The sequence below is a fragment of the Hippocampus bargibanti genome, linkage group LG19 (assembly GCF_051943395.1).
Source record: "Hippocampus bargibanti isolate YZ-2025 linkage group LG19, ASM5194339v1, whole genome shotgun sequence".
NCBI lineage: Eukaryota > Metazoa > Chordata > Actinopteri > Syngnathiformes > Syngnathidae > Hippocampus > Hippocampus bargibanti.
The window spans coordinates 10,702,709-10,730,215 of NC_142752.1; the positions used below are offsets into that span (position 1 = coordinate 10,702,709).

Below are 27,507 nucleotides of genomic sequence, written 5' to 3' on the forward strand. Positions count from 1 at the left end.
AGATGCGAGACAGTTCATTTTTGTCAATGGATGCTACAGCTTCGTATTTGCTTTCAACATTTAGCTTGTAGCAGAAGTGCACATTCCGCCATGATGTCTCTGATCCACTGGTGAAAAGGCCGCTTTGATCCTCACATACTTTACGCAGTCAACCGTAAGCCAGTTTGGTGGATCAGGCCTGAACTCGTTGACGGTTTTCATTATCCCATTCCCTGTTACGGTTTATTAATGAAAATTACAGTTTGCAATAAAAACAACAAGTCAAAAATTGTCAAAATAGTAAATATTCTAGATTTTGGCTAGTTGTTTATGAGCTATCTATTATCTAGCTAGCTATTTGAGTCAGGAAACATATTAGCTAGCTAGCTAGCTATGAGCTAGCTTTCTATCTATTTGAGTTATTCCAGGTTGAGTGAACGCTGGCGCGTGTGGCTGCCACTCTCACCCACAGAAAAAAAAATCCTGTGACTGTAAAGTGACCTTGAGAGTTTTGAAATGCGCTCATAAATGAAATGTATTTCATCTAGAATTGTTTTTTTTTGCAGAAAGTGATTAAGATTGGATCACTGTGTCTTTTGTGTTGTGTAAAGTTATTTGTTATTTCGATTTTTTGTTGTTTTGACTTCAAGATGGCGCAGCAAGAGTGGCTGCGTTTACAGCAGCTGAAGATTTTGTTTTTCTACTTCTTCCTTTCCTTTCCTCTTACTTTCATCACTTGCCTGCTGTGAAATGTAAATTTCTCCACTGCGAGACTAATGCAGGTGAATCCAATCCAATATTTGAAATGCCGTCGCCCTAAAAAAAAAATCATCTCACATTATCCTACATCATTTTGGACTACATGTCCTGACGTCATGGTCCTGTCACTACAGTAGAAAACCAAAGTCCATCATAAGAAAATCAACATCCATCATAAAGAGTAGAACCCCATGCATAGCTACTGGTGATGTTCCACTAGGATCTATGCCAAATCCACTGATTTTTACATTGTGTATAGTAGTTTACATGACAAATGTACAAATTCACTAGCATTAAAGTCAATAATTAGCAGTGTCAATATGTTACGTAAATGTGAAGTTGTCAACATTAGTTTTCTTTCCAGTTGGAAAGCGAGTTAACTCATTCATTGCCAGATGATGTGCAAATATGTGTCCACTCCAGTGCCAGGGTTTTTGCCATTTTAACTCAAATTGCAGGACCCACAAAAGATTGACTTTTAGGACTACATTAACCTTCAATGCAGCATAAGAAATATTAGACTCTCTCAAAAAAACAAAGTTTATGTCGATCTTATTTGGTTCTAGAGTTATCTGAATTGCGGGTGGGGTACCAAAGGCAAGCGCTGCCCCCTTGTGGTCGGGAAAAAGTCTGACCGAAGCTTGATCCACACCCCTGCAAGAAAAACCAAAACCCGAAGCAAATTCGCGAATGGCGCTCCACATCATTCTTTTCAATTCCCAAATACATTTGGGAATGGCAGTGAATCAGTTCAAGATAAAAAAAGTGACATTGTAACAAAGACATAGCTATTGTTTGACTCACACTACTGCACTAATGGTAATGCTGGTTGAATTATTTCAGCCATATTGTACTAAGCACCGTATACAAAAACACAACTTACTATCCTTTCTTAAAGGACAACCAACTCCTCCGGACAGCTTGTGTCCATAATTTGTAAAATCGCTTCAAATGACTTCTACTGAGCGTATTTTACAAAGATTCCACGGCATATAGCTATATTTTACGTTTTAAGACTTGCGCTGAATATTCAGGAAGTCTTGTTTTTGAGTTGGTAATGATTCCTGACGTCACGTCACGGAAGGAACGCCCCTGACCGAGAAAGGAGACACAATGCATTTTGCGGTACTTTGTTTGGTCTGAAAACTTCGTGTTGATGGCGAAATTAGAAGGAAAACACCTAAATAACGCGATGGTGAATCGTTGTGTGTTGCACCAAGACATCTACCGTAAAGTCTCTTTATAGCGATATTCTCGGGAGTCGGAAAAAATATCTATATAACCGGACTACCGATATATCCGATCCTGCGGCATGTAAATTTTCTCCTTGTGTTCATAGAAATAGTATCGTAATAAGCAGTACTATCGATATAACTGATATCGATATAACGAAACTTTACTGTATTTGATATTCGCTGACACAAATTCCTAGCAGACAAATCAGCCCATTTCCAACGGAGCTTGGGCGGCATCTTCTGCATTTTCTGGGACGCTACATTGGAGTCCTGATGGCTCGAATTGATCCTGAAGGACTTCTTTAATCGATTGCAAACATTTATGCTTTCCTCTTCAGAACTATTTGAATCATACTCATAACTGGATGAGTAACAAGAAAGCATCTTATCCGAATCTGAAGCCATTGTTTTGATTCTCGAGCAAGGCAAGACGTCTTGGCGTGAATTCACGAACAAGGGGGCGGGACCTTCTGAAACTGGCCACTTCCGGGTTCAATTTGATGTAGTTTTTTGACACTTTTAGTCATTTATTATTGGTGTTTTGCATTTGACTCAAAATATCAGCCTGCGTGTTTTGGGTATTTTAGATGCTCTAAACCGTTTTTCTGATGTCAGTTCGGAAACAAAAAAGTGGTGTTGGTTGTCCTTTAATCATTTTATTTTAATTTTGTCTTTTTTCCATGTTTATTCATTGATAGAACAAATAGTGGTCAAGACCAAAAGCAATGTCACCGACATTGTGTAGTGCGGCAGCCCTCCTTGATGCTCTCTTTCTCCATATTTAATTTGTGCCCGGCAGAGATGAAGAGCCACTGCAGTAACCTCATTTATTGGGGCGGACAGCAATTAATATGCGAACTTGTCGCTCCGACCTTCCACAAGAGGAATGAGATTTATTGAGACAGATGTTAGACGTGATGAGCAGGATTATGAGTTTGCCGTGTTCATCGACATGAAGCAAAATAATTTTTTACGAGCCGCATTTACCTGTGTGTGTGCATGTCAAGGGGATGACGAGGCCACCCGCAAAGGCCAAGTGTTGACCCTGCTCGCTGAACAAGCCCTCCAGTGTCTGGACTTCAAGGCTTCTTATATCCACTGTCAGGGTCTCATGGTTGAAGGTATGTTGTTCACGCAGTGCTAACTAAATTAGCACTGCGCATAATGTTAACTCATTCACTGCCATTCACGAATGTATTCGGGTTTTGGAAAGCATGACGTGGAGCGCCATTCCCGAATTTGTTCGGGTTTTGGTTTTTCTTGTTTCAAAGTCAAAAAAGTCAAAGTTAGCTTTATTGTCAAATATGCTAATATCCATGACATACAGCACAGATGAAATTACTGTCCTCTCTGACCCTTCGTCCAAGGCACTTATAATGACTTTAACAAACATAAACACGAAAACGCCAATTTGCCGGGAGAGAGCGAAGACATGCTTGGGTGCAAATAAAGTGCTGGTCAGACCTCTGGCAATGTTTTCCCTCCCACAATGGGGTAGTATTTGCCTTTTGTACGGACGGCTGTTCTTCAAGCTCAGATAACTCAGACCTATATAACTTAGGAATTAACTCATTTTTTTCTGATGAAAGAAGATAGTGTAAAAGCACTTTGTTTAAGCTTCAGTGTTAAAGCACTATATAAACCAATATGTATGTATTGGTTTGTATTTTGTACAGCCGCCCCCATTTCAAGCTCAGATAACTCCAGACCGATATAACTTGGGAGTTAACTCTTTTTGTCTTATGAAAGAAGAGAGTCCAGGCTTTCTTATGCTGCATTGAATGTTCATATAGTCCTAAAACTCAATATTCTGTAGGTCCTGCAATTTGAGTGAAAATGACAATAACCCTGGCACTGGAATGGACACATTTTTCCACATCGTCTGGCAGTGAATGAATTAAGATTTGTTGATATGGGAACAGCAACTCGCAAATAAACAATTTCCGAACTTTGCAGAGGCGTCAATTACCTTTAGTACTTTGTTGATCCTGTTAGTGATTTGATGCTGTTAATGCCCAAGGAACCTTCAAACGACTTTTTTTTTGGACTTTTGCATTGATGCTTCTTTTATATTTGAATAGCGGTCAGTTGAAGATTTTGAATGACTGTAAGATAAACCTCAACTGAAAAGAACCTTGAAGCTTGAAATTTGAAGTTGTTGTGAAAAAATAGACAGTTCAAGATGAGCGGTCTGATCTTTTTATACTTGTGTTATGTTGCGCGGATGTCTTTTAGCAGTTAATGCTTTCATGTACCACTTTATCAATACGTCTTTTCATTGGTTGCTTGGTTATACATTTTTCCAGCACATGCAAGAAGACAGAAAACGAAATGAAGTTTGTTAAAATCCCAAATCGATGATGAGCTTTTCACATGTGACAAGCTGCTGTATATCGTCTTTAGAAACTTAATGATGGATTGAGTCTGATTTTGACCTTTCCTTTGACATGAATTTTAAACAATTACCCTGCTCGCACCCAGACGGTCCGATTCAAGGTCGACTGCTTTTGTGTGTGCGGTGCTCAAAAGCGCGATTACTAGAACACAACATGTTGACGCGTGTAGTTGTTCTCTGTGTGTTTTACACAATTAGCCCGCAAGGATTTAATGTGATTATGTTTTCTCTGGTCTCGCTTGGGGGAAGAAAAAAATGTACTGAGTAAAATTGCTTCAAAGAAAATCACAAATCGAGGGATCAAGCAGACAGTTAAAGAAAGTTAGACATATGTTTCAGGTTACGGCCCGGCTTGGGATGTTTGCAGTCTGCTGGGTCAGTGCGAAGGCTTCACCGACCTGGTTGCCAGACAGCAGCTGCTGGCCTTTGCGCTCACACACTGTCCGCCAGACAACATCCACATGCTCCTGGCCGCCTCCAGCGATCTGCAGACTCAGGTAGAACCCACAACAATTTGTGGTAAGCTAAGTGTTCAGAACACTGTAACAGTTTTTCAGGTGTCATGAAATTTTCATATGTTGGTTGGCCCAAAACATTTTCTCCCGTTAAAACTGAGATTAAAGCCCTCATTTGGCTATGTTTAAACCTATTACCAACGGGGCACAATCGCCTGTAACTTCGAAGAAGCTGGTCCAAAATCCAATAACAATCCGATCTTGTTACAGTGGACTCATTTAAAGATATTTACAATTATTATTTTTTTTGTTTTGTTTAAAACCCATGCTCATATTCATTTTTTCCTTGCCTGGCTTATTTTCCATAAGAAACCATTAAAATGAGAAGAATCAGTTCCCATGTCCCCATAAAACATAATTTTCTACTAAATAAGCCTTACACAAAATATACCGTATTTTATGTATAATAAATGTGCTATTGTATTGTAATTAAAGAAATAAACTGTACTATATAATAAAGTCTTTTATTTACCTATGTGATGGAAGTTAATGGCTTGATGGAATGGAGTGGGAGGAGGAGGGAGGGAGTTACTGTTTGGAAGGAGAGTCACCTCCGGTGTGTCTTCTCTTCTTTGCTTCTTAGGAGACTTTTTTTTGCTGACTAAAAGCCTATTAATTGACACCTGTTGCTTTCTGAGTTGTGAGGTAGCAATAGTAGACTTAGCCTACTGGTACTGGGACGCTAAGTCACACAAACGCACATCTCGTTCGTGTTTTTCAATGATCTTCTTCTGCTCGATCGTAATTTTCCTCTTCTTAGGCTTAACACTAGCTTATGGTGGGGTCTTTTTCAGTACCATAATAGCAAAAGTACACTCGATATGGTCCAAAATGTCGATCAAACACAAACCACGTCCGCACTCAAAGAAAGGGGGTGACGAACTGGTATGCCGTGGTTTGGTTTCATCCGCTGAAAACTAGTCCGCCAGCCACCGTGGCGCTGTTCGACCGTGTGGTTTGGTTTCGTCAGCAGAGACTATATGCTCACGAATTTAATGGTCTTGAGGCGAAAAGTTTGTGAGCTGTAATGTTGGTCAGCGGAGCTATCACTGTGTTTATTTATTTATTTGCTTGATCGTTTCTTTGTTTATTTATCATTAATTAACAAGCTGTTAAAGTGCCAGAACAAACGTGAAAAACTGAAAATAGGCTCAAACACTAGCCTTCTCAGTATAAAACAAAAAGGATATCCTCCATTTTTGGCTGTTCTGTGTGTGCTGCAGGTGTTGTACCAGGCAGTCAACTACCAAATGGAGCCTGAGATTGCAGAGTGTGCAAGAGAAGCCGAGGAGAGTAACTCGTCCAAGGTGTGTTTGTTTGTATCGATTTAGTTTATACATTTGCCCCCCAATATCTGATCAATTAGCTTGGATGGTCTTCCGCTCTGAACATCTTACTTTGTGTGAATTCCTGTGGTCTTCCTGAATCTTTACTGAGGTGTAAATCCAGTGTTATGGTTCTGCGGTTCTTTTAGAGAATTTATTGTTTTGTTTCTTTCCCTCTTTCCCGGGCTGTCAACTGGGCCAACATTATGATAACTTGAGTTGGCATAGAATGTCGAATGACCTATCATGTCGTCGCCTTTTTAGGATGGGTGGCTGCTCATTTGAAGCGATCTGCTGTCATTTTGTTGTCCCCTGCTCCTCACCTTTCGAGACGCTTGCGCCTTCCAGGCATCTCCAGAGGCCTCCTAGTGTGTTTATCTTCAAAACAAACATCTTGAGTGAGTGAGTGAGTGTCTTAAGTATTGATGAGAGATTCAGCGGCCAGGCCACTCCCCCCCCCCCCCCACTATATGACTTTTAAAATCCTTCCTGGTGTGGGTATACCACGCACTATATCCACATTTACTGCCTTGGATTTTTATAGTCGACAACTGCAATCTCGCTTGAGTGGGATGAATGGATGGATGGATGGATGGATGGATGGATGGATGGATGGATGGATGAGCTTACTGGACCCTCTGCACCCTGCCCACCACCTTTTCCAGCTACTCCCTCTGGCAGGCATACCGATCCATGTGCACCAAATCCAGCAGACATTTTCTTCCCCCGTCGCCATTAACTCCCTAAACAGTAACCCACGTATTGGATTGGATTGGATTTACCTTTATTCGTCCCGCAGTGGAGAAATTTACATTCCACAGCAGAAAAGTTATGAAAGGACTGAAAGAAGTAGAAAAACAAAATACATGAGCTGCTGGAAAGCCACTCTTGCCGCACCATCTTGAAGTCAAAATAACAAAAAATAAACTAAATAACAAATAATATAGCAACTCAAAGACAGAGAGTCATTCATTCTTAATCACTGTCTGTACTAGCCTTGTTGCATGAGGCAGTTCTATATGAAAGATGATGAAAGTGTCCTTTTCACCAATGGATCAGGGACGTCATGGTGGAATTTGAACGTCTACTACAAGCTAAATGTTGAAAGCAAACACGAATCTGTAGCATCTATTGACGAAACGAGACTGTCCCACGTAAATCCGCCTCAATTCCAAGCCGCGACAGTTCCACATATGCATCGACGCTCCTTTCTTCTCAGCGCGGATTCCTCAAGCCATGCACCCACCCATCCAGCCATAGACTGTCCAACAGCACCGACCTTTTTGCTGAACGAAAAATACAACTGTATAGTGCTTCTTTGCAATTTTTGCACAACTCTGTGGAACAGCATCCTATGATAATCATTGTAGCTTCATCTCTGTACTCGCTTGAACCACTGTCTGCTTGATACTTTGCACATTGTCTCACAGTTTTTCCTGAGAGGGACCACTTACATTAAGGAATTTGGTTAGATTAGATAAAATTAGATTAGATGAGATTAGCCTTCATCAGTGTCCTCCATATTTATTTGTCATGTCTTTTTTATGATGATAGTAGTGCGGCGTTTCCTACCGGAGACAAATTCCTTGTAGGTTCTCCAGACTTGGCCAATAAAGATGATTCTGATTCTGACAGCAATGTATTTATCTCTTTGTCTCTGTCTCTCTCTCTCTGTCTGTCTCTGTCTCTCTCTCTCTCTCTCTCTCTCTCTCTCTCTCTCTCTCTCTCTCTCTCTCTCTCTCTCTCTCTCTCTCTCTCTCTCTCTCTCTCTCTCTCTCTCTCTCTCTCTCTCTCTCTCTCTGCCTCTCTCTGCCTCTCTCTGCCTCTCTCTACCTAGGTGACCACCTACCCACCTCGCTATGTTTCTATCTGTCCAACCCATCTCTATATTTGTCTGCTTTCAGGCGGCGGGTCCCCATGCGGTGACGGCTGGGGAGCTGCTCCACAGGACGACAGCCAAGACCATGGAGGTGCTGGCCACGACAAGTCTGACCACCAAGGCCGTGCTGAACGCAGTAAGCGATCACCGCTGGTGGAAGCAGTCGCTCAACTATCTACGCCCGCTGCATGTATGTGCTGTTAAATGTATTGTTATTTATTTTTTCATGCCGTCAACCAATAAGGCAGGACTCAACATTGTCACACGTTGTTCTCATGGAAGTACGTGCTCAAGCAAACCCCTCGACTAGACATAAAACCTTTCAGTAGCTGTGCTAGGTAATAGGTAAAAAATAATTTGACTTTCATCTTCTTCTTTTCCTTTCGGCTTTTCCCTTCAAAGGGTCGCCACAGCAAATCAGTGTCCTCCATCTTTCGATGTTTGATCCGCATGTTTGTTTTGGCCAAGTTTTTACGTCGGATGCCCTTCCTGACATAACCCTCTGTATTTATCTGGGCTTGGGACCGGCACAAGAAGACATATGGCCCTTTGTGGCTACAGAACAAGCAGCTCGCTCATTAAAAGGCTCCCAAACACAAAATGGTAATCGGCACAGCAACATTCAAAACAGCAAAAACTATCCTCACCATTTGCCAATTCGTTCTACACTGAAGTATTTGCCTTTTGTACAGTCACCCCCATTTCAAGCTCAGATGACTCCAGACCCATATAACTTAGGAATTGACTCATTTTTTTGAAGGAAAAGAGTCTAAGGTTTCATACGCTTCATTGAATGTTTATGTCAGTGTTTGAAATAACGCCTGCCCGGAGGCCTGGGGTGTGCAACTTTTACGCCGGGCATACAACATTCAAAACGTCTCGGCCCAGGTGGCCGACAACTCCTTCAAGGAAAAAAAAAGATTTTCTTCAAATCAAATGTTTGTTTTATTCAATAAAGCAAAAGCTACAAGCAAACCGCTACAAGCCACGTGGCCTCCTCTTTCTTAGCAGCTATCAAAACTTTCAAGTACACTTTTCAGTCAACCATGTTTTTTTTTTTTTGCGATTAGTCGTCTTATTGTGTTTCAAGTTGTGAAAAATGGGGCAGGCAACTTTTTGGTCGGGCAAGCAACTTTTCAGTGTTGTCTGCTCGGGTGTCCACTAACTTTTTGCCATGAGTTTCAGACACTGGTTTATGTATTCTGAAAACTTTTTTTACAGCTTCGGCTGTTGTTAAAGCGCAATATAAATCAAAGTGTATGGTTTTTATTGTATTGTATTTTGTACAGCCGCCCTCCTTTCAAGCTCAGATAACTCCAGACCTACATAACTTAGAAATTAACATTTTTTTTTCTGATAAAAGAAGAGAGTCTCAGGTTTCTTACGCTGAACTGAATGTTTATTTAGTTCTAAAACTCAATATTCTGTGGGTCCTGCAATTTCAGTGAAAATGAGAAAAACCCTGGCACTGGAGTGGACACATTTTTGCACATTGTCTAGCAGCTTTATAATGCTTAATAATGTCCAAAAATAACAACAACCTTTATGGTATCGATTTGTGAAAAGCAATTAAATTACACCTTATTCGGACAGACTAGGTTTCTTCTTGACAGTGACAATATTCACGAATCCATCAAATATAATCACTGATGACGATTACGGTACATCTGGACACGTTCTGTCACTCTTAAATATTTCTTGACTTGCATCTCTGCTCCTGAAATACGTAATAGCGTTGAATAAAGTTGATTTTTCAATTTTGTTTTTTTCAGTGTCAAGATGAGGCCAGCGAGGAACGCTCGAGTGGAAATTCCAAACTGGAACGTCAAGGATGTTCCTCTTTCTATCAAGAGCTCATTGACCTTCCCTATGTCGACCCGGTGAGTGGAAGCACTTGGTGCGACCCGCGTCTCGTTTGTAATTTCAATGGAACGCTTTGTGGAAAAGTCACCAACCTGAGACAGTCCCTTTTTGTGTCAGTTTCGTTTGATTTTTTTTACATAAATCATCATTTCAAAGGCTGGTTGTCACTTGCTATCCAACATTAGCTTTAGTCTTTTAATTTAGCCCATTTGCAGTATTTACAATAATAATAATACATTTCATTTATAAGCGCCTTTCAAAACTCCCAAGCACACTTTACGGTCGCAGGATATTTTTTCTGCGGGTGAGCAGCGGCAGCCACAAGCGCCTGCGTTCACTCAACCCGGAAGTGACATAAAGTAAGATAGCTAATAGATAGCCAGCTAGACAGTTAGCTAACTATCTAGATAGCCATATAGCTAATAGATAGCCAGCTACATAGCTAGCTAGCCAGATAGCTAATAGATAGCAAATGGATAGTGAAGGAAATAAGTACATTTATTTACAACCTAACAATAGCAAATAGATAGCCAGCTAGGTAGCTAATAGTTTGCAAATGGATAGAAAATAGATAGCTATCTAGATAGCAATTGGATAGCAAATAGATCGACAGCTAGGTAGCTAGCTAATAGATAGCAAGTTGATAGCAAATAGATTGATAGCTAGATAGCACATCTTGTGCAGGTGTGCCTCGGGTTTACTTCCAGGCCTACTGAATAGGATTTTGAACTTTAATGTAAGCAAGAGTTGAATATTGAAGAGTTAAAAAAAAAACAAAAAAGTACAACTTTAATAATAATACATTTCATTTGTAGGCGCCTTTCAAAACTCTCAAGGTCACTTTACAGTCACTTTGTCACAGTTTGAAGGTAGTTGACTGATAAGATTACGCTGGAAGGCGTTTTTAGTTCAATATTTGCTGTAAATACCCGAAATAAAGACATTCATGTTTTGATTCCATTTTGGACACTCAGATTCAGGCTCTACATATGTAAAAAAAAATCTAAATAAATAATCATAAGGTAGAAATGTGATTAAACACCAATTACCTAAAGTTAACTACCCTTAGCATTAACTCTAAAACTAATGTAAGCGCTTGATTCTCTCAATTCAAGAATGAAGACATTCACATTTTAATTTCAACTGAAAAAATCAATTTGACTACCCTTGTAAACATTTAGTTGTATTTCATACAAACAAAAATAAGTAAACAAAAAAATGGTCGAGGATGAACATATTTGATAAGAGGCTATGTTCAATTGTATTTATTTATTTATTTTGTGTGTATGTGTTAAACAACCACCATACATAAACAAACAATCGGAAACAATTATATAAGGCCTGCTGACATACATTGCGGTTGTCTACGACCAAGTCTTTGTTCTTTTTTTTGCATTCTGGTTGCGCTTATTATTACCCCTCCTCGCCTAGAGCAACATTCTTAAATTACAGCAAATATGCCTGAGTGGGTTCTTGACTTGAGGCGTTTAATTAGATTTTCCTTCTTCCTCCAGATGACTTCAAACAGTGAAAAATAAAATAAAATAAAGAAAAAAAATGAGGCAGGGAATAAATTAATATTGATTTCGCTAAGTCATTTTAATGCCAAAAGCAATTTGGGAGTTGTCGGCGTTAGAGGAGGAAGAGGCGCAATGGCGTATTAGCCAAAATGACTTGACATGTGGAAAAAAACAAATAAAAAAGCAAAGGCGCCGCACGTATAGCGCACAGTAGAAGTTACAGAAGCAGAATCATTTTAAATAGTGGAATTAGTGTCTTTGTTTTGTCATATTGTCTCTATGCTGTCATATTATTTGTTATTTAGTTTTTTTTTGTTATTTTGACTTCAAGACGGCGCCGCGAGAGTGGCTGCCTTTCCAGCAGCTCATGTATTTTGTTTTTCTACTTTCATTCCTTTCATCACTTTGCTGCTGTGAAATGTAAATTTCTCCACTGTGAGACTAATAAAGGCATATCCAATCCAATCCAATCCAATTACACTTGATACTGGGAAAAAGCCTTTTTTTCCTATTTTTATTTTTCAACCAGGAAACAGAAAACCTTAATAGTTGACTTGAGGTGAAAGCGACAAAGCCAGAAAATCTCCACTCATGTCACTTAAATCATCATCTGCGGGAAGCCGTTTTTTTTTAGTATTTAATCCATGCCCTTGATATCCAGCGAAACGTCCATGTTTTCAGTGCGTACTTGTGGATCAATAGTGACACTTGAGCAGCAGCTCAATGATGTTGACTTCATTTTCAAAATTGGCTTCTATTTTAAAACATTTTTTTTGGAATGCATTTGAGATTTATCCCAATGATTTTGCACAAACTGTCTGAATATTTTTTTACTGAACCTTTTTGCTATTGTTGACCAGTCTTTCATCTTGGCCGTTTTTCCTAGAGCCTAGACATGTATTTGTCCTACAAAGACGTACCCCAAGAGAACTTTGCTGAGGTGTTGCTGAGGACCGGCAAACTGGCCGAGGCCAAAACAGAAGGGACGACTTTGTTTCCTGCGACAGAAGGTTAATATTAACAAATTCCCACAACATCCCAAAACAATACATAAATCGATGTTTCCATCAACTATCTGCTCGAATTCACGGTGGAAGGGTGACATGGCATCAAAGTACAATGATACCTCAGCTTAAGAACTTAATTGGTTCCCAGAAAGTGCGTGTAAGGCGAAAAGTTCGTCTGCCAAACATTTACTTCCCATAAGAAACCATTACAAATGAGAATAATCCGTTTCCAGGTCCCCATAAAATATAATTTTCTACTAAATAAGCCTTAAAACTACATAGAATATACCTTATTTTATGTATAATAAATGTGCTATTGTATTGTAATTAAAAAACTACTATATAATAAAGTCATTTTATTTACCTGTGTGATCGTTGTTGATGTAGTTGCCTGTTGATGATATCCGAGTGAAGTCGCCGTGCTTTTTATAATACCCTCACACACCGTCCCCTGCTAGCTGCTTTTCGTTAATCCAAATCAACAGAAGTTTTTTAACCTCATCTATTGCCCGAGACACAGAAACACTCTTAGCCACACATAGCAATGGTCGATTTAGCATACTGGTACAGGGACGCTAAATCACACAAACGCACACCTCGTTCCTGTTTTGCGAAGATCTCCTCCTGCTCGACCGTAATTTTCTTGCGTGTCCTCTTCGGCTTAACACTAGGCTGTGGTAAAATCCCAAAAAAGCAAAAGTACTCGATAACAAACCACTTCTGCACTGAGTGTACGGAAAGAAAGTGGGTGTGAAAAACTAGTCCGCCAGTCACGGTGGCGCTGTTCAACCATGTGGTTTGGTGTTCTTCTGCCGAAAACGAGTCCGCCAGCCAACGTGGCGCTGCGTGTGTTTCTCGAAAAGTAGTTTGTATGCCAAGATTATATTCTCGTGAATTTAATGTTCGTAAGGTGAAAAGTTCGTAAGCAAAAGCGTCCGTAACCTGAGGTATCACTGTAGTTAAGTGATCCCGGTTGGCCGCACGAATGGCTTTCACCCAAAACACACGGTCAAAGTATTGGCCTTTAAGAAAAGAAACACACTCATACATATTCTCCAACAGGCTCTGATAAGATGGAGGCAATTAATGATGTTATATTTGGAGAGCAACCCCCCCCCCCACACGTGAACACATATATACACACACTGTGTTGACGAGGCTTTTTTTTTTACAGCCGCCTTCACTGATAAAATACTAATACATCAGCCGTTCGCTCACCATGTGTACAATTTGGCCATGACCTTGTTGAACGAGTGAAAAAAAATCCGTACGCCTGTGTGCGATCTGATTGTGCAGCCACGGTGTTGTCTTAACATTTACATTTCCCAATGTTGCATATCACCGGTTCATTTTTTTCCCCTCCAATGTAGCAAGGCTTGTCCTTCAATCAAAACGTCTATTGCTCATTTCAATTTGACACTTGAATGGCAATGTTTGGATCGGTTATTCAAATATTACTCTTGACGCTTCCTAACTTGTCAAATTGATCAAGTTCGAAAAAAATATGTCGCTGTCTAGCATGCCTCTGTGCCCCCCCCCCCCCCCCCCGCCTGCTCCCAAACACACTGACTTTCCTTGTTGAAAACATGATTGCATGTTTTTCTCCTGTATGTATGAAATTAATTCATTCATTGCCAGATGTACAAAAAGGTGCCCACTTAAATGCCAGGGTTTTTTTCATTTTCACTGAAATTCCACGACCCACAGAATATTGAGTTTTAGGACTACATAAAGATTCAATGACTCTCATCTTTCATCAGAAAAAAAGAGTTAATGCCTAAGTCATATTGGTCTTTAGTTATCTGAGCGTGAAATGGGGGTGGCTGTACAAAAGGCATATGCTGCCCACTTGTGCCAGACGTCTGATCAGCGCTTTATTAGCAATCCTCCCACCCCCGCAAGAAAAACCAAAATCTGAACACATTTGGGAATTGCTCCTTAATAAATTCAGGAATGGCAAATGGAAATGGAAAATCCAAATCCAAATACTTCAGTGCAGAAGGAAGAAGAAACCTAACACTCTCTTCTTTCATCAGAAAAAAATAGTTAATTGCTAAGTTATAAGGGTCTGGAGTTATCTAAGCATGAAATGGGGGTGGCTGTCCAAAATACAAGGCAATACATACATATTGGTTTATATAGCGTTTTAACAACAGCTGTAGCTGGAACAAAGCACTAATATGAAAAAAAAGGAATTGCTGCCCCCTTGTAAAAAAAGAAGTAACATTGCCAGAGGCCATGGCCAACGCTTTATCGGCAACCAAACATAAAAAAAAAAACAGAATAAATTGAGGAATGGCGCTCTACGTCATATTTTCAATTCCAGAGGAAATTAGCGACTGGCAGTGAATGAGTTGATTTCCGTGACAAGGAACTAGAACAAGTCGTATGGGTATGGAGTAATATGAGTTGCTAGTGTGATTATACGAAATGCAAATGCTGCCCCTTCAAGGAAGTAGAAAACATTAACCAGCGCTTTATCGGCACCCCCTGCAAGAAAAACCAAAACCCGAACAAATTTGTGAATGGCGCTACATGTCATATGTTGAATTCCTGAATAAATTCAGAAATGGCAGCGAATGAGTTAAGTTAACCTCTCTCTATTCAGTGTCCCGGTGATTCGCTCACCAATTTGCTTGATGTAGCTTCAAGTGTACGCGTACCTCGATGACTTTTGACCACAGTCGCCTGTGTTCATTTTTTTTTCTTGAGCTAAAATAGCCTAGGCTTTCAAGTGAGCGTTATCTATTGCATGGGTGTGTGTTTATCCCTCCGGTAATTCCTGTCCCGATGGTATCGCTCGCTTGAGAGAGGCGTGTAATCAGCTCATTGGGAGGTGTAGCTCATTGGAAGCCGCGGGCTCGGCGCACCGAAGCCGATGACGAGGAGGAAGGAATAATAAAGTCTTTTGTCACAAGTGTCAAAAGTGTCGCTCCGCCCGTTGGGTTGATGCTAACCTCTGTGCTGCCCTTGTTCCACCCCTCCCTGTCTTCCCATTTTACTCTCTTCTGGCTTCTGTTCCATTTGTGTCCTGATTTTGACCCATATTGCTGCTCTTGAGGCTGAAACCTTGTACAGCTTACGAACTTAATTGGTTCCCAGAAAATGTGCAAGGCGAAAAGTTGTCTGCCAAACATTTATTTCCCATAAGAAACCATTAAAAATGAGGATAATCCCTTTCCATCTCCCCATAAAACATTATTTTCTACTAAGCCTTAAAGGACAACCGACGTCTCCGGACAAGTTGTGTCCATAATTTGTAAAATGGTTTCAAATTACTTCTACTGAGCGTATTTAACAAAGATTCCTCCACCACAGATAGCTATATTTCACGTTTTAAGACTCACACTGAATATTCCGGAAGTCTTGTTTTTGAGTTGGTGACGAGTCCTCACGTCACGGAAGGAACGCCCCTGACCGAGGACACATTGTAGCAGTCCTTTCATCACGTCAGATGCACTTTGCGGTACTTTGTTTGGTCTGAAAACTTCGTGTTGATGGCGAAATTAGAAGGAAAACACATAAATAACGCAATGGTGAATCATTGTGTGTTGCACCGAGCATCTATTTGATATTCGCTGACAAAAAAAATCTAAGGAAATAATCAGCCTGTTTCCACGGAGCTTTGTCGCCATCTTCTGCCTCTTTTGGGTGCTATATTTCCCCCCTCCAGATACCTCAAAATGACACGGAAGGACTTCTTTAATCGATTGCAAACATTTATGCTTCCCTCTTCACTATTTGAATCATATTCATAAGTGGATGAGTAACAAGAAAGCATATTCTCCAAATCTGAAGCCATTGTTTTGATTCTCGAGCAAGGCAAGACGTCTTAGCGTGACACCACGAACAAGGGAGCGGGACCTTCTGAAACTGGCCGCTTCCGGTTTGAAATTGAAGTAATTTTTAGACACTTTAAGTCATTTTTATTGGTGTTTTGCATTTGACTACAAATATCATACTGCGTGTTTTGGGTATTTTAGATGCTATTAAACGTTTTTCTGATGTCAGTCGGAAACAAAAATATGATGTCGGTTGTCCTTTACTACGACACAAAATATACCTCATTTTATGTATGATAAATGTGCTATTGTATTGTAACTAAAGAAAGAAACTACTAAATAATAAAGTCATTTTATTTACCTTTGTGATGGTCGTTGATGTAGTTGCCTCTTGATGATCTCCGAGTGAAGTTGCCGTGTTTTCTCGGCGATAAATCCTTCACTCACGCTGTCCCCTGCGAGCTGCTTTTCGTTCATCCAAATCAACTGAAGTTTTTCAACCTCTTCTATAGCCTGTTGCTTAGACAACACAGAAAAACACGCTTAGCCACACGTATCAATAATAATAATAATACATTACATTTTAAGCGTCTTTCAAAGCTCTCAAGGACACTTTACAGTTACAGACAAGCATAGGTACTATAATGGAAGGAAGAGGATCTGAGGCAACGAGAGGGAATAGAAATTTGAAGAAGGTCGGATAGGTATGGCGCGATCAAGGTCATGGATAACTTTAAATGTATAAAGAAGAATGGTCTTAGCATACTGGTACTGGGACGCTAGGTCACACACGTTCGTGTTTTTCGATGATCTCCTTCTTCTGTTCGATCGTAATTTTCTTTTGTGTCTTACTAGCCTGTGGTGTCGTCTTTTTCGGTCCCTAAAAAGCAAAAATATCCACTCGATAACAAACCACGAGTGCACTGAGAGAAAGTGGGTGTAGAAAACTAGTCCGCCAGCCAAAGTGGCGCTGTTCGACTGTGTGGTTTGGTGTTCCTCCGCCGAAAACTAGTGCGCCAGCCATTGTGGCGCTCCTTGTGTTCCCGAAAACTAGTTCGTATGCCAAGATTCTAGTCTCGCGAATTTAATGGTCGTAAGGCGAAAAGTTCGTAAAATAAAGCGTTCATAAGCCGAGGTATCACTGTATGTCCATTTTTATCCCACAGATCTCCTGTTTTTTACATGAATATGAAACAACAGCATTGAAAATAAGCAAATAACAATTCTGTCAAAAGTCCTACATCTACCTCCTCCACCTTGAACAGGGAATTCAACCTCTCTTTCTAATTAAAACAGATAGTTTTCCACATCTTATTCCCTCGTCACTTTATTTTATTTTGTCACCTCCCGAAAGATTAATTTCACTTGCCGCCCACACAACTATCGACATTGCAATTATACATCCAAACGTTATACACATTCTAAAACTCATCCAGAGTGGCCCAATCATTTTGCATATGCCGCAAATGATTACCCCCAAGCCCCCAATGCAATGCACAAAGGTTTTTCAAACTAATTCCACACGGTGATGAAATTGCTTTAAGGACACCTTCTCACGCTCTTTTTTTTTTCCTCATTGCGTCATTCCAACATGGAATTGCTTCCTTATGCATTCATTCATTCATTATAGCACACAATGCGAACATTGTATTTCCATTATCTGCCCACCCAAAAAAACATCTGGATTATCATTTAACTCATTCACTGCCAGACGTTCAAAAATGTGTTCACTCCAGTGCTAGGGTTTTTGTCATTTTCACTTGAATTCCAGGACCCACAGAATATTGGGTTTTAGGACTACATCAACATTCAATTCACCATAGAAAACCTTAGACTCTCTGCTTTCATCAGAAAGAAAGAGTTCATTCCTAAATTATATGAGGCTGGAGTTATTTGAGCTTGAATTGAAGGCGGCTGTCCAAACTATAATTCAATGCATACATATTGGTTTATATGGTGCTAGAACAACAGCTGAAAACACTAAAATCTCGTTACCAATGATGCTATCGTCTGCCATTTAAAATTGATGTTGTTAAATGAATGACTAAAGGGGAAAAAATTGCATTTAGTCTATTTCTTGATTTATTTATCTAGCTAGCTAGCTAGCTATTTGCTATATATTTGCTAGCTGGCTGGCAGGCTATCTAGCTAGCTATCGATGAACTATCAAGCTATCTAGCTGGCTACCTATTAGCTATCTATTGGCAAGCTAGCTAGCTTTCTATCTATTTGAGTTATTTCCGGGTTGAGTGAACGCTGGCGCGTGTGGCTGCTGCTGCTCACCCACAAAAAAAATGTATCCTGTGACTGTAAAGTGACCTTGAGAGTTTGGAAATGTGCTTAGAAATGAAGTGGATTATTATTATTATTATTATTAAGATTATTATGAAGCTGGAACAAAGTGCTAACATGGAAATAAGGGAAATTCTGCCCCCTTGTCGAAAAGAAAAAAAAAAACATTGCCAGAAGCCATTGCTAGAGGCCATGGCCAGCGCATTATCGGCACCCAAGCATGAAAAAACAAAACCCGAAAAAATTCAGGAATGGCTCTCGACGTCATATTTTCAATTCCCGAATAAATTCGTGAATGGCAGCAAATGTGTTAACTCAATGTAATTGCTGCTATTTTGCTTGAATATTGATCTCAATGCACATTAACATAGTGAGTTGATATATCACACACAAATGTGACTCTTCTGCAACACGCCACAAAAAACCCACGCGGTGTACTCACAATGTTTTAATCATTCGCTTTCCATCGATGGGCATAGGCTAATTTGGCATTCGGGCCAAACTTTAAAAGTGCACTTTAGATGAAAGTTAAGTGGAGTGCTCTTATTAGGAGTGGTCGTGTCCTTTTTAATCTTTGAGTCAGTTCAATTCCATGCCAGAAGCATACAAAAGCCAGAAAAAGATAGACAGAAAGTCAAGGGGGAATTTTTTTTAATGACGTTGCTCGACTTGTTTCCCTAATTCACTCAGTCATTTGTATTCAGACAACACAGGAAAAGACTGGTTGATTATTAATCCAACTCTCTTATTTGCAGTCTTGCTGCAGCTGGCCAATGACGCTTTTCCCAGGGACACCACGCTGGCGCTGTCCTACTTGCTGGCGCTGCCCCAGGTACGTCGTCGCCAAGTACGGCACCGACAGCTCAATTCCAGTGGAAGCGCCGGATGCAATTTCTGACAGCTTCTGTCCGTATTGATGAAACCTGAATTGTTTTTTTTAACTCCCTGGTGGTCGCAGAAAAAGAGCACTGCTGTGAGAAATTCCCTTGCATTGTTTATCTGTTAGATTCTGCTTGTCATGACGCTCTTGATAGCATCATGATAGCATGATGGACCGTTTTTTTTTATCACTTAAAGGACAACCGACACCATTTTTTTGTTTCCTAACTGACATCAGAAAAACGTTTAATAGCATATAAAATACCCAAAACACGCAGACTGATATTTTTAGTCAAATGCAAAACACCAATAAAAATGACTTCAAGTTTCCCAAAACTGCAACAAATGAGCTCGGAACTGGGGAGATTCAGAAAGTCCCGCCCTCTTGTTCGTGACGTCACGTTAGGATTGGCCCACCCACAAACTGCCTTGCTCCAGAATCAAAACAATGGCTTCAGAGAGTTCAGATTCTGTGAAGGTAATTTCTTGTTACTCATCCAGTTATGAATATGATTCAAATAGTTCTGAAGAGGAAAGCATACATGTTTGCAATCGATTAAAGACGTCCTTCCGTATCAATTTGATCCGTCTGCAAGCGATGAAACCGTTGGAGATCTGGACTCTGGTGTAGCACCCCAGAAAAGGCACAAGCGGCGTTTCATCCAGTATACGGAGCGGTTTATAAGAACCGTAAAGCCGCGCGTGATTGGTTAAAATCAGTGGTAGAAGACAGATGGGTGGGTTTTACGCACACACACAAAAGGAGAAGGATTACAGACAGCGGAACACTCTGAGCCGCACACGAACAGCAGAGATGGTGAGATGAGAGAGAACTCGACAGCGCTACAGAGTAACAAATGACATGGTGGAAAGTGGATGTTTGTCCCATCGGTTTGCTCCACTAATATGGCGATTGCTCTCTTTCACCAGGTGAGCTCACAGTTAGTATGCAGTGTGACTAAATGAGTAAATATGCATCAAACTTCTGCTATCCAAGTGTCAAATCGCTAGCTCTGCTTAGCTTTCTCGTTCGCCTCCGCTGGTGCTCGACTGCTCTGGTCTGTTGGAAATGGCTGCTTTGTCCGCTGGGAATTTGTGTAAACTTGTACCTTCTTTATGCGTGTTACCGCAATTGGCTGCCACACAACGATTCACCATCACGTTATTTATGTAGTTTTCCTTCTAATTTCACAATCAACACGGTGTTTTCAGATAAAAACAAGTACCCAAAATGCATTGTGTGTCGCTTTCTCTGTCAGGGGCATACCGAATGTCATGTCACTTCCGGCATCGACATCAACTCGAAAATAAGACTTCATGAATATTCAGCGTGACTTTTAAAAAGTAAAATATAGCTATATGCGGTGGAATCTTTTCTAAAAAGCGCTCAGTCGAGGTCATTTGATGTGATTTTACAAATTATGGACGCAAACATGCGGATCAAACCTCTAAAGATGGAGGACACTGATTTGCTGTGGCGACCCCTTGAAGGGAAAAGCCGAAAGGAAAAGAAGAACTTGTCGGGAGGTGTCGGTTGTCCTTACAGATTAAACCCAACTGTATGAAACTTTCAGGTGAAATCCATGTTTTCTCATTCATTTTACTTCATGCCAGATGATGTGCAAAAATGTGTCCACTCCAGTGCCAGGGGTTTTGTCATTTTTGTCATCTTCCCACAGAATATTGAGTTTTAGGACTATGACAACATTCAATGCAGCATAATAAATCTTACTATTTTCTTTCAACAGAAAAAAATAGTTAATTCCTAAATTATATGGGTCGGGAGTTATCTGAACTTCAAATGAGGGCAGCTGTACAAATACAATACAATATAATACTTACACATTGATATACAGTGAGACCTCAACTTACAAACTTTTTGTCTTACAAACGTCAAATTCATGAAAATTAAACCTTATAATAAGCACTATTTTCATAATACACACACACCACGGCTGGCGGAGTGATCTTCGGCGGAAGCACACGACCGAACAGCACCAGAGGTTAAGTTACCAACAGTCCTTATGGAAGGTGACTCGCCTTCCATAAGCCATCAACGACCATCAAAAAGGTAAATAAAACTTTATTTTACAGCACAGTTTATTTCTTTAATTACAGTCGTCATGTAATGCGTCTCTCTTTCCAAACAACAATTCCCTTTGACCTTCGACCTCCAACGCCAAGTGACTTTATGATACAATGCAGTGTATTTCTTTCATTACAATACAATAGCACATTTATTATACATAGAATAAGGTATGTTGTGTGTAGTTTTAAGGCTTATTTAGTTGAAAAGTATATTTTATGGAAACCCGGGAACGGATTATTCCCATTTTAATGGTTTCCTATGGGAATTATTTTTTTGAGATACACACTTTTCGCCTTACACACTCTGTCTGGGAACCAATTAAGTTCGTAAATTGAGGTCTCACTGTATATCTAACATGGACTCAAGGCAAATGCTGCCCTCTCATGGAGGGGAAAAACATTGCCAGAGGTCTGACCAGCGCGTTATCGGCACCCCTGCAAAAAAAAACAAACCCAAACAAATCCGGAAATGGCGCTCCATGTCACACTTTTCAATTCCCGAATAAATTTGGGAATGGCAATGAATGAGTTAATCTCGTTGACATCCAAAAAATTTCAAAACAGACTTATTCGTCAGCGGCCCAGTGGCAAGCGGTTAGCATCTCAATGCCATAGTGCAAAGGTACCGAGTTTGATTCCAGCTCTGGCCTTCCTGTGCGGAGTTTCCATGTTCTCTCCCTTTGGGTTTTCTCCGGGTAGTCCAATTTCCTCCTACATTCAAAAAAATGCATGGGAGGCTGATTGAACACTATAAATTGTCCCTGAGGTGTACAGTGTGAGCGTGGATGTTTTTTTTTGTCTTCACTTGCCCTCCGATTGGCTGGTAACCGGTTCAGGGTGTCCCCCACCCACTGCACGAAGACAGCTGGGATACCCCTTGTGACCCATGTCACCTCTGTCTTGTGTTTTTTGTGTTGTGCCACAATATTTGTTTTTTTAAATTTGACTTCAAGGTGGCACTGCGAGAATGGCTGCCTTTACAACAGCTCCTGTATTTTTTTTTGTAATTGCTCTTTTGTCAGACAAACAAAACCTCAATATAATCTAATCTAATCTAAAAAATCGGCTCAAAAAATGGATGGATTTACCCAATTTCCAGCATTTTGATAGACCTTTCCAGAGCCACAGTTTGTCGCTGCCTGACAACAATGCGTAAAAAGAAAGAGAAGACATGAAAATCAAGAAAAGGAATTTTGAGTCTTTTCCATTCATGATTGCTAAATCAGCAGTAAAACATGGGTTGCTTTTACACACAAAAAAGCGCCCATTTATGATTAAAAAGCAGGGAAAACATTTTGTGTGTGTGTGTGTGTGTGCGTGTGTGCGTGTGCGTGTGTGTGTGTGTGTGTGTGTGTGCGTGTGTGTGTGCGTGTGTGTGTGTGTGTGTGTGTTTGTGAATGCTCAGCGGAACATGACATACAGTAAAGTCTCGTTATATCGATATTCAAGGAAGTCCGAAAAAATATCGATATAACCGGGACTATCGATATATCCGACCCTGTTTGCATGTAATTTTCTCCGTGCGTGCATAGAAATAGTATCGATATAACGAGACTTTACTGTATTATATTTGATATATTTTGCCTTGTGACACCTCAAACCACAGCAAAAACAAGATCTGCGATAGGCTTTCCGACGCTAAAAAATCCTTTTGAGGCGGCTATCATCCAAATCCATCCCCACTAGTTGACAATCTGCAATCTGGCGAGACTATATTTGTTTTTTTTTTTCAGTGTTTTTACACATCTCAATTTACTAAAACACACATTTTCAAGTAATCCTTAGCTTATATTTTCATTCTTTTCCTGTCAACGTTTGGGAGACAATTTAACAACAAGGAAACAAACACAAAACAAACGTCTGGCTTTCACAAATCTCCCAAAAGCAACAAAGTAAGCGTGCATCGAGTTGCTCATTTCTCTCACAAGAAACAATTAAAGACAGCCCGTTAAAACTCCAAGCTTTTCACTTGGCGCCTTCTTCAAAGGAAAGTCAAAACAACAGCTACTTAAAGGACAACCGACACCCTGGACAAGTTGTGTCCATAATTTGTAAAATGGCTTCAAATGACTTCTACTGAGCGTATTTAACAAAGATTCCCTCACCGCATATAGCTATATTTTACGTTTTAAGACTCGCGCTGAATATAAGTCTTGTTTTTGAGTTGGTGACGAATCCTCACGTCACGTCACTGAAGGAACGCCCCTGACCGAGAAAGCGACACATTGTAGCAGTCCTTTAATCACGTCATTGCATTTTGCGGTACCTTGTTTGGTCTGAAAACTTGTGTTGATGGTGAAATTAGAAGGGAAACATAACATAAATAACGCAATGGTGAATCGTTGTGTATTGCACCGAGCATCTATTTGATATTCGCTGACAAGGAAATAATCAGCCCGTTTCCACGGAGCTTTGTTGCCATCTTCTGCCTCTTTTGGATGCTACACCCCCCCCCCCACCCAGATACCTCAAAATGACACGGACTAAATTCTTTATTCGATTGCAAACATGTATGCTTACCCCTTCAGAACTATTTGAATCATATTCATAACTGGATGAGTAACAAGAAAGCATATTCTCCGAATCTGAAGGTATTGTTTTTATTCTCGAGCAAGGCAAGACGTCTTGGCGTGACACCACGAAGAAAGGGGCGGGGCCTTCTGAAACTCGCAATTTCCGGGGTCATTTGGAAATAGTTTTGGGACACTTTAAGTCATTTTTATTGGTGTTTTGCATTTGACTAAAAATATCATACTGCCTGTTTTGGGTATTTTAGATGCTATAAAACGTTTTTCTGATGTCAGTTAGGAAACAAAAAAAAAGTCATGTCGGTTGTCCTTTAAAGGCCAACCAACACAATTTTTTTGTATGTGTGATGTAAGAAGTCTTAAAACGTAAAATATAGCTATATGCCGTGGAATATTTGTAAAATATGCTCAGTAGTCAATTTGAAGTGATTTTACAAATTATGGACACAACTTGCGCAAGGGTGCCGGTTGTCCTTTAATCCTATGAAAACATCTTTAAAATGTCTAACATTGTCATCTGCTGTTTTCTGCGCAGGTCCTGGATGCCAACTTATGTTTTGAGCAACAGTGCCACTCGGCCTTGTCCCTCCAGCTGGCCGCTTACTATTATTCGCTACACATCTACAGCCGCCTGCAGCCTTGCTTCAAGGACAAGAAGCACACGCTCTACCAGGTCTAGTAACTTGTTGATGATGTCACCCAATATTTTTTCGAGTGAAGGAAATAACAAAGGAAGGAAAGAAAAAAATGGCTCTGGCCTTTCTCCTTTAGTGGGAACCTTTGTAGCTATTTACCTCGGTAGCTCCATAGCATATATGAGATCCATTTTTCTCTTCCTGAATTTTGTTTGTGTGTGTATCCCAATCTGTGTCAAGTGTACGCTACCTCTCTCGTTGAATTGTTTTGTCTCTTATCGCATAATTTCATAGCCTGCCCCAATCAAAACCCCCAACACTCGAGGCGCAGAAGTCATTTAGTTGCAAATAGTGGCGGAATTCTCAAAGGGGGCCGACTCAAGGTGTTTGATTTCGAGGGTTTTTTTTTTTTGTTTTTTGTTTTTCAGCCTTTAAAAATCAACAGCATGTTTTTACACAACACTAGACATGAACCTGAGGCGGAAAGAGAGAGAATGAGGGAATGAAAGGAGGGGGGCGGGGCTAGTGAGAGTGCAGAAATAATTGAGCTGAGGTGATTTTATGAGTTGATGTAAGAGATGGACAAAATATTTGGAGCACTTCTCAATGTAGATTGTTTTTCTCCCGCAAGACTGCCGCCACACAATCAGGCCATTTTAATCATCCAAATTAGCGAAAAATGAAAGTACATTTGAATGAAATTAAAATAAAATGATCATAATAATCATGCAGGAATTTGAGTAACCCTGGGTTAATTTAACTATCCGTATTTTTGTTTTATTATGATGACTAATATTGGCAATGTTTTTTATATTATGTGATATATATATATATATATATATATATATATATATATATATATATATATATATATATATATATATATATATATATATATATATATATATATATATACAGACATATTAGAGCAGGGGTGTCAAAGTCATTTTTTTACCGAGGGCCACATTGTAGTTATGGTTTCCTCTCGAGGGCCGTTATGAATTTGGGGAACCCATTAGAATGTTTAAATCCCTTCTAATATTACATATAGAGCACATAGCAAATTAATGAATAACTTGTTTTCAAATCTGAAGTCAAGAATAATGACTTTTATTGTGGTTGACATCCAAAAATAAGAAATTTTGGCTCAAATTTTAGCAATCATCATGGAATTTAACAAGTTTGATTTGCTTTCGCGGGCCGAAAAAAATGATGTGGCGGGCCGGATTTGGCCCGCTGGCCTTGACTTTGACACCTGTGCATTAGAGGTTGGATGTTTACACTGCAAAAAGTCACTCCTCAAAAAAAAGAAAAAAAATTACTAAAATAGGATTAAAATTGCTTAAAATAAGTAAAATAATCTGCCAGCAGAACAAGTAAAATTGGCATGACAAGATTTCTTAAAACAAGTAAATTTATCTCGCTTCCGAAAACCTATACAGGTCTTAAAGGACAACCGACATCTACAATACCCAAAACACGCAGTATATTTTAGTCAAATACAAAACACCAATAAAAATGAGGACTCGTCACCAACTCAAAAACAAAACTTCCGGAATATTCAGCGCGAGTCTTAAAACGTAATATATAGCTACATGCGGTGGAATCTTAGTAGAAGTCATTTAAAGCGATTTTACAAATTATGGATACAACTTACCCGGAGGCGTTGGTTGTCCTTTAAGACGAGTAAGAATAGAGGTACAAAAAGCAAATTTATCTTGAAAAGACTAATTGTTTTTAGATATGCTCAAAATGACAATAATATGCTGAAAATTAGCACTTAATGTTCCTGAAAATATCTTGAAACAAGAAAATATGGAAAGATATTTAGAAGGGAAAAACAGTAAATTAGTGCTTTAAACAAGTTGTCAGAAATAACATACATTTTCCAGGTTGAGTGAACGCTGGTGCTTGTGGCCGCCGCTGCTTACCCGCAGAACAAAATATCATGTGACTGTAAAGTGCCCTTGAGAGTTTTGAAAAGGCGCTTATAAATGAAATGTATTAATATTAAAAAATTTCGGCGCCACCTTTAAGACAACTGAAAAATTCAAAATCGTTCTGTGTGACGCAGTTGAAATAATACACTATTAAATGTAAAACATATACAGTGAGACCTCAACTTACGAACTTAATTGGTTTCCAGACAGAGTGTCTAAGGTGAAAAGTGTGTATCTAAAAAAAAAATTCCCATAGGAAACCATTAAAATGGGAATAATCCGTTCCCGGGTTTCCATAAAATATACTTTTCAACTAAATAAGCCTTAAAACTACACACAACATACCTTATTCTATGTATAATAAATGTGCTATTGTATTGTAATGAAAGAAATACACGGCATTGTATCATAAAGTCACGTTATTTACATTTGTGATGGTCATTTATGGCTTGATGGAATGGCGTTGGAGGTCGAAGGGCAAAGGGAATTGCTGTTTGGAAAGAGAGGCGCATTACATGATGACTGTAATTAATGAAATAAACTGTGCTGTAAAATAAAGTTTTATTTACCTTTTTGATGGTCGTTGATGGCTTATAGAAGGAGAGTCACCTTCCATAAGGACTGTTGGTAACTTAACCTCTGGTGCTGTTCGGTTGTGTGCTTCCGCCGAAGATCACTCCGCCAGCCGTGGTGGGTGTGTATTATGAAAATAGTGCTTATTATAATGTTTAATTTTCATAAATTTGACGTTTGTAAGACAAAAAGTTTGTAAGTTGAGGTGTTTGTAAGTTGAGGTCTCACTGTATAAAACATTTAGATAAATGAAATGTATTATTATAAATATAAATAAAATATCAGGTAGTCATGCATCAAATGAATTTTACTG

The 27,507-nt window shown here is 39.7% G+C and overlaps 1 protein-coding gene across 1 annotated transcript in view; it reads left to right on the forward strand.

Annotated features, from left to right (window-relative positions):
- nbas (NBAS subunit of NRZ tethering complex) overlaps window positions 1-27,507 on the forward strand; it is a 175,716-nt gene that overhangs the window by 67,949 nt on the left and 80,260 nt on the right. The window contains 8 exon segments of the mRNA XM_089021896.1: window positions 2,981-3,094; window positions 4,708-4,865; window positions 6,107-6,190; window positions 8,113-8,277; window positions 9,860-9,967; window positions 12,357-12,480; window positions 19,307-19,383; window positions 24,582-24,719. Coding sequence (XP_088878022.1) covers window positions 2,981-3,094; window positions 4,708-4,865; window positions 6,107-6,190; window positions 8,113-8,277; window positions 9,860-9,967; window positions 12,357-12,480; window positions 19,307-19,383; window positions 24,582-24,719 — 968 coding nt within the window.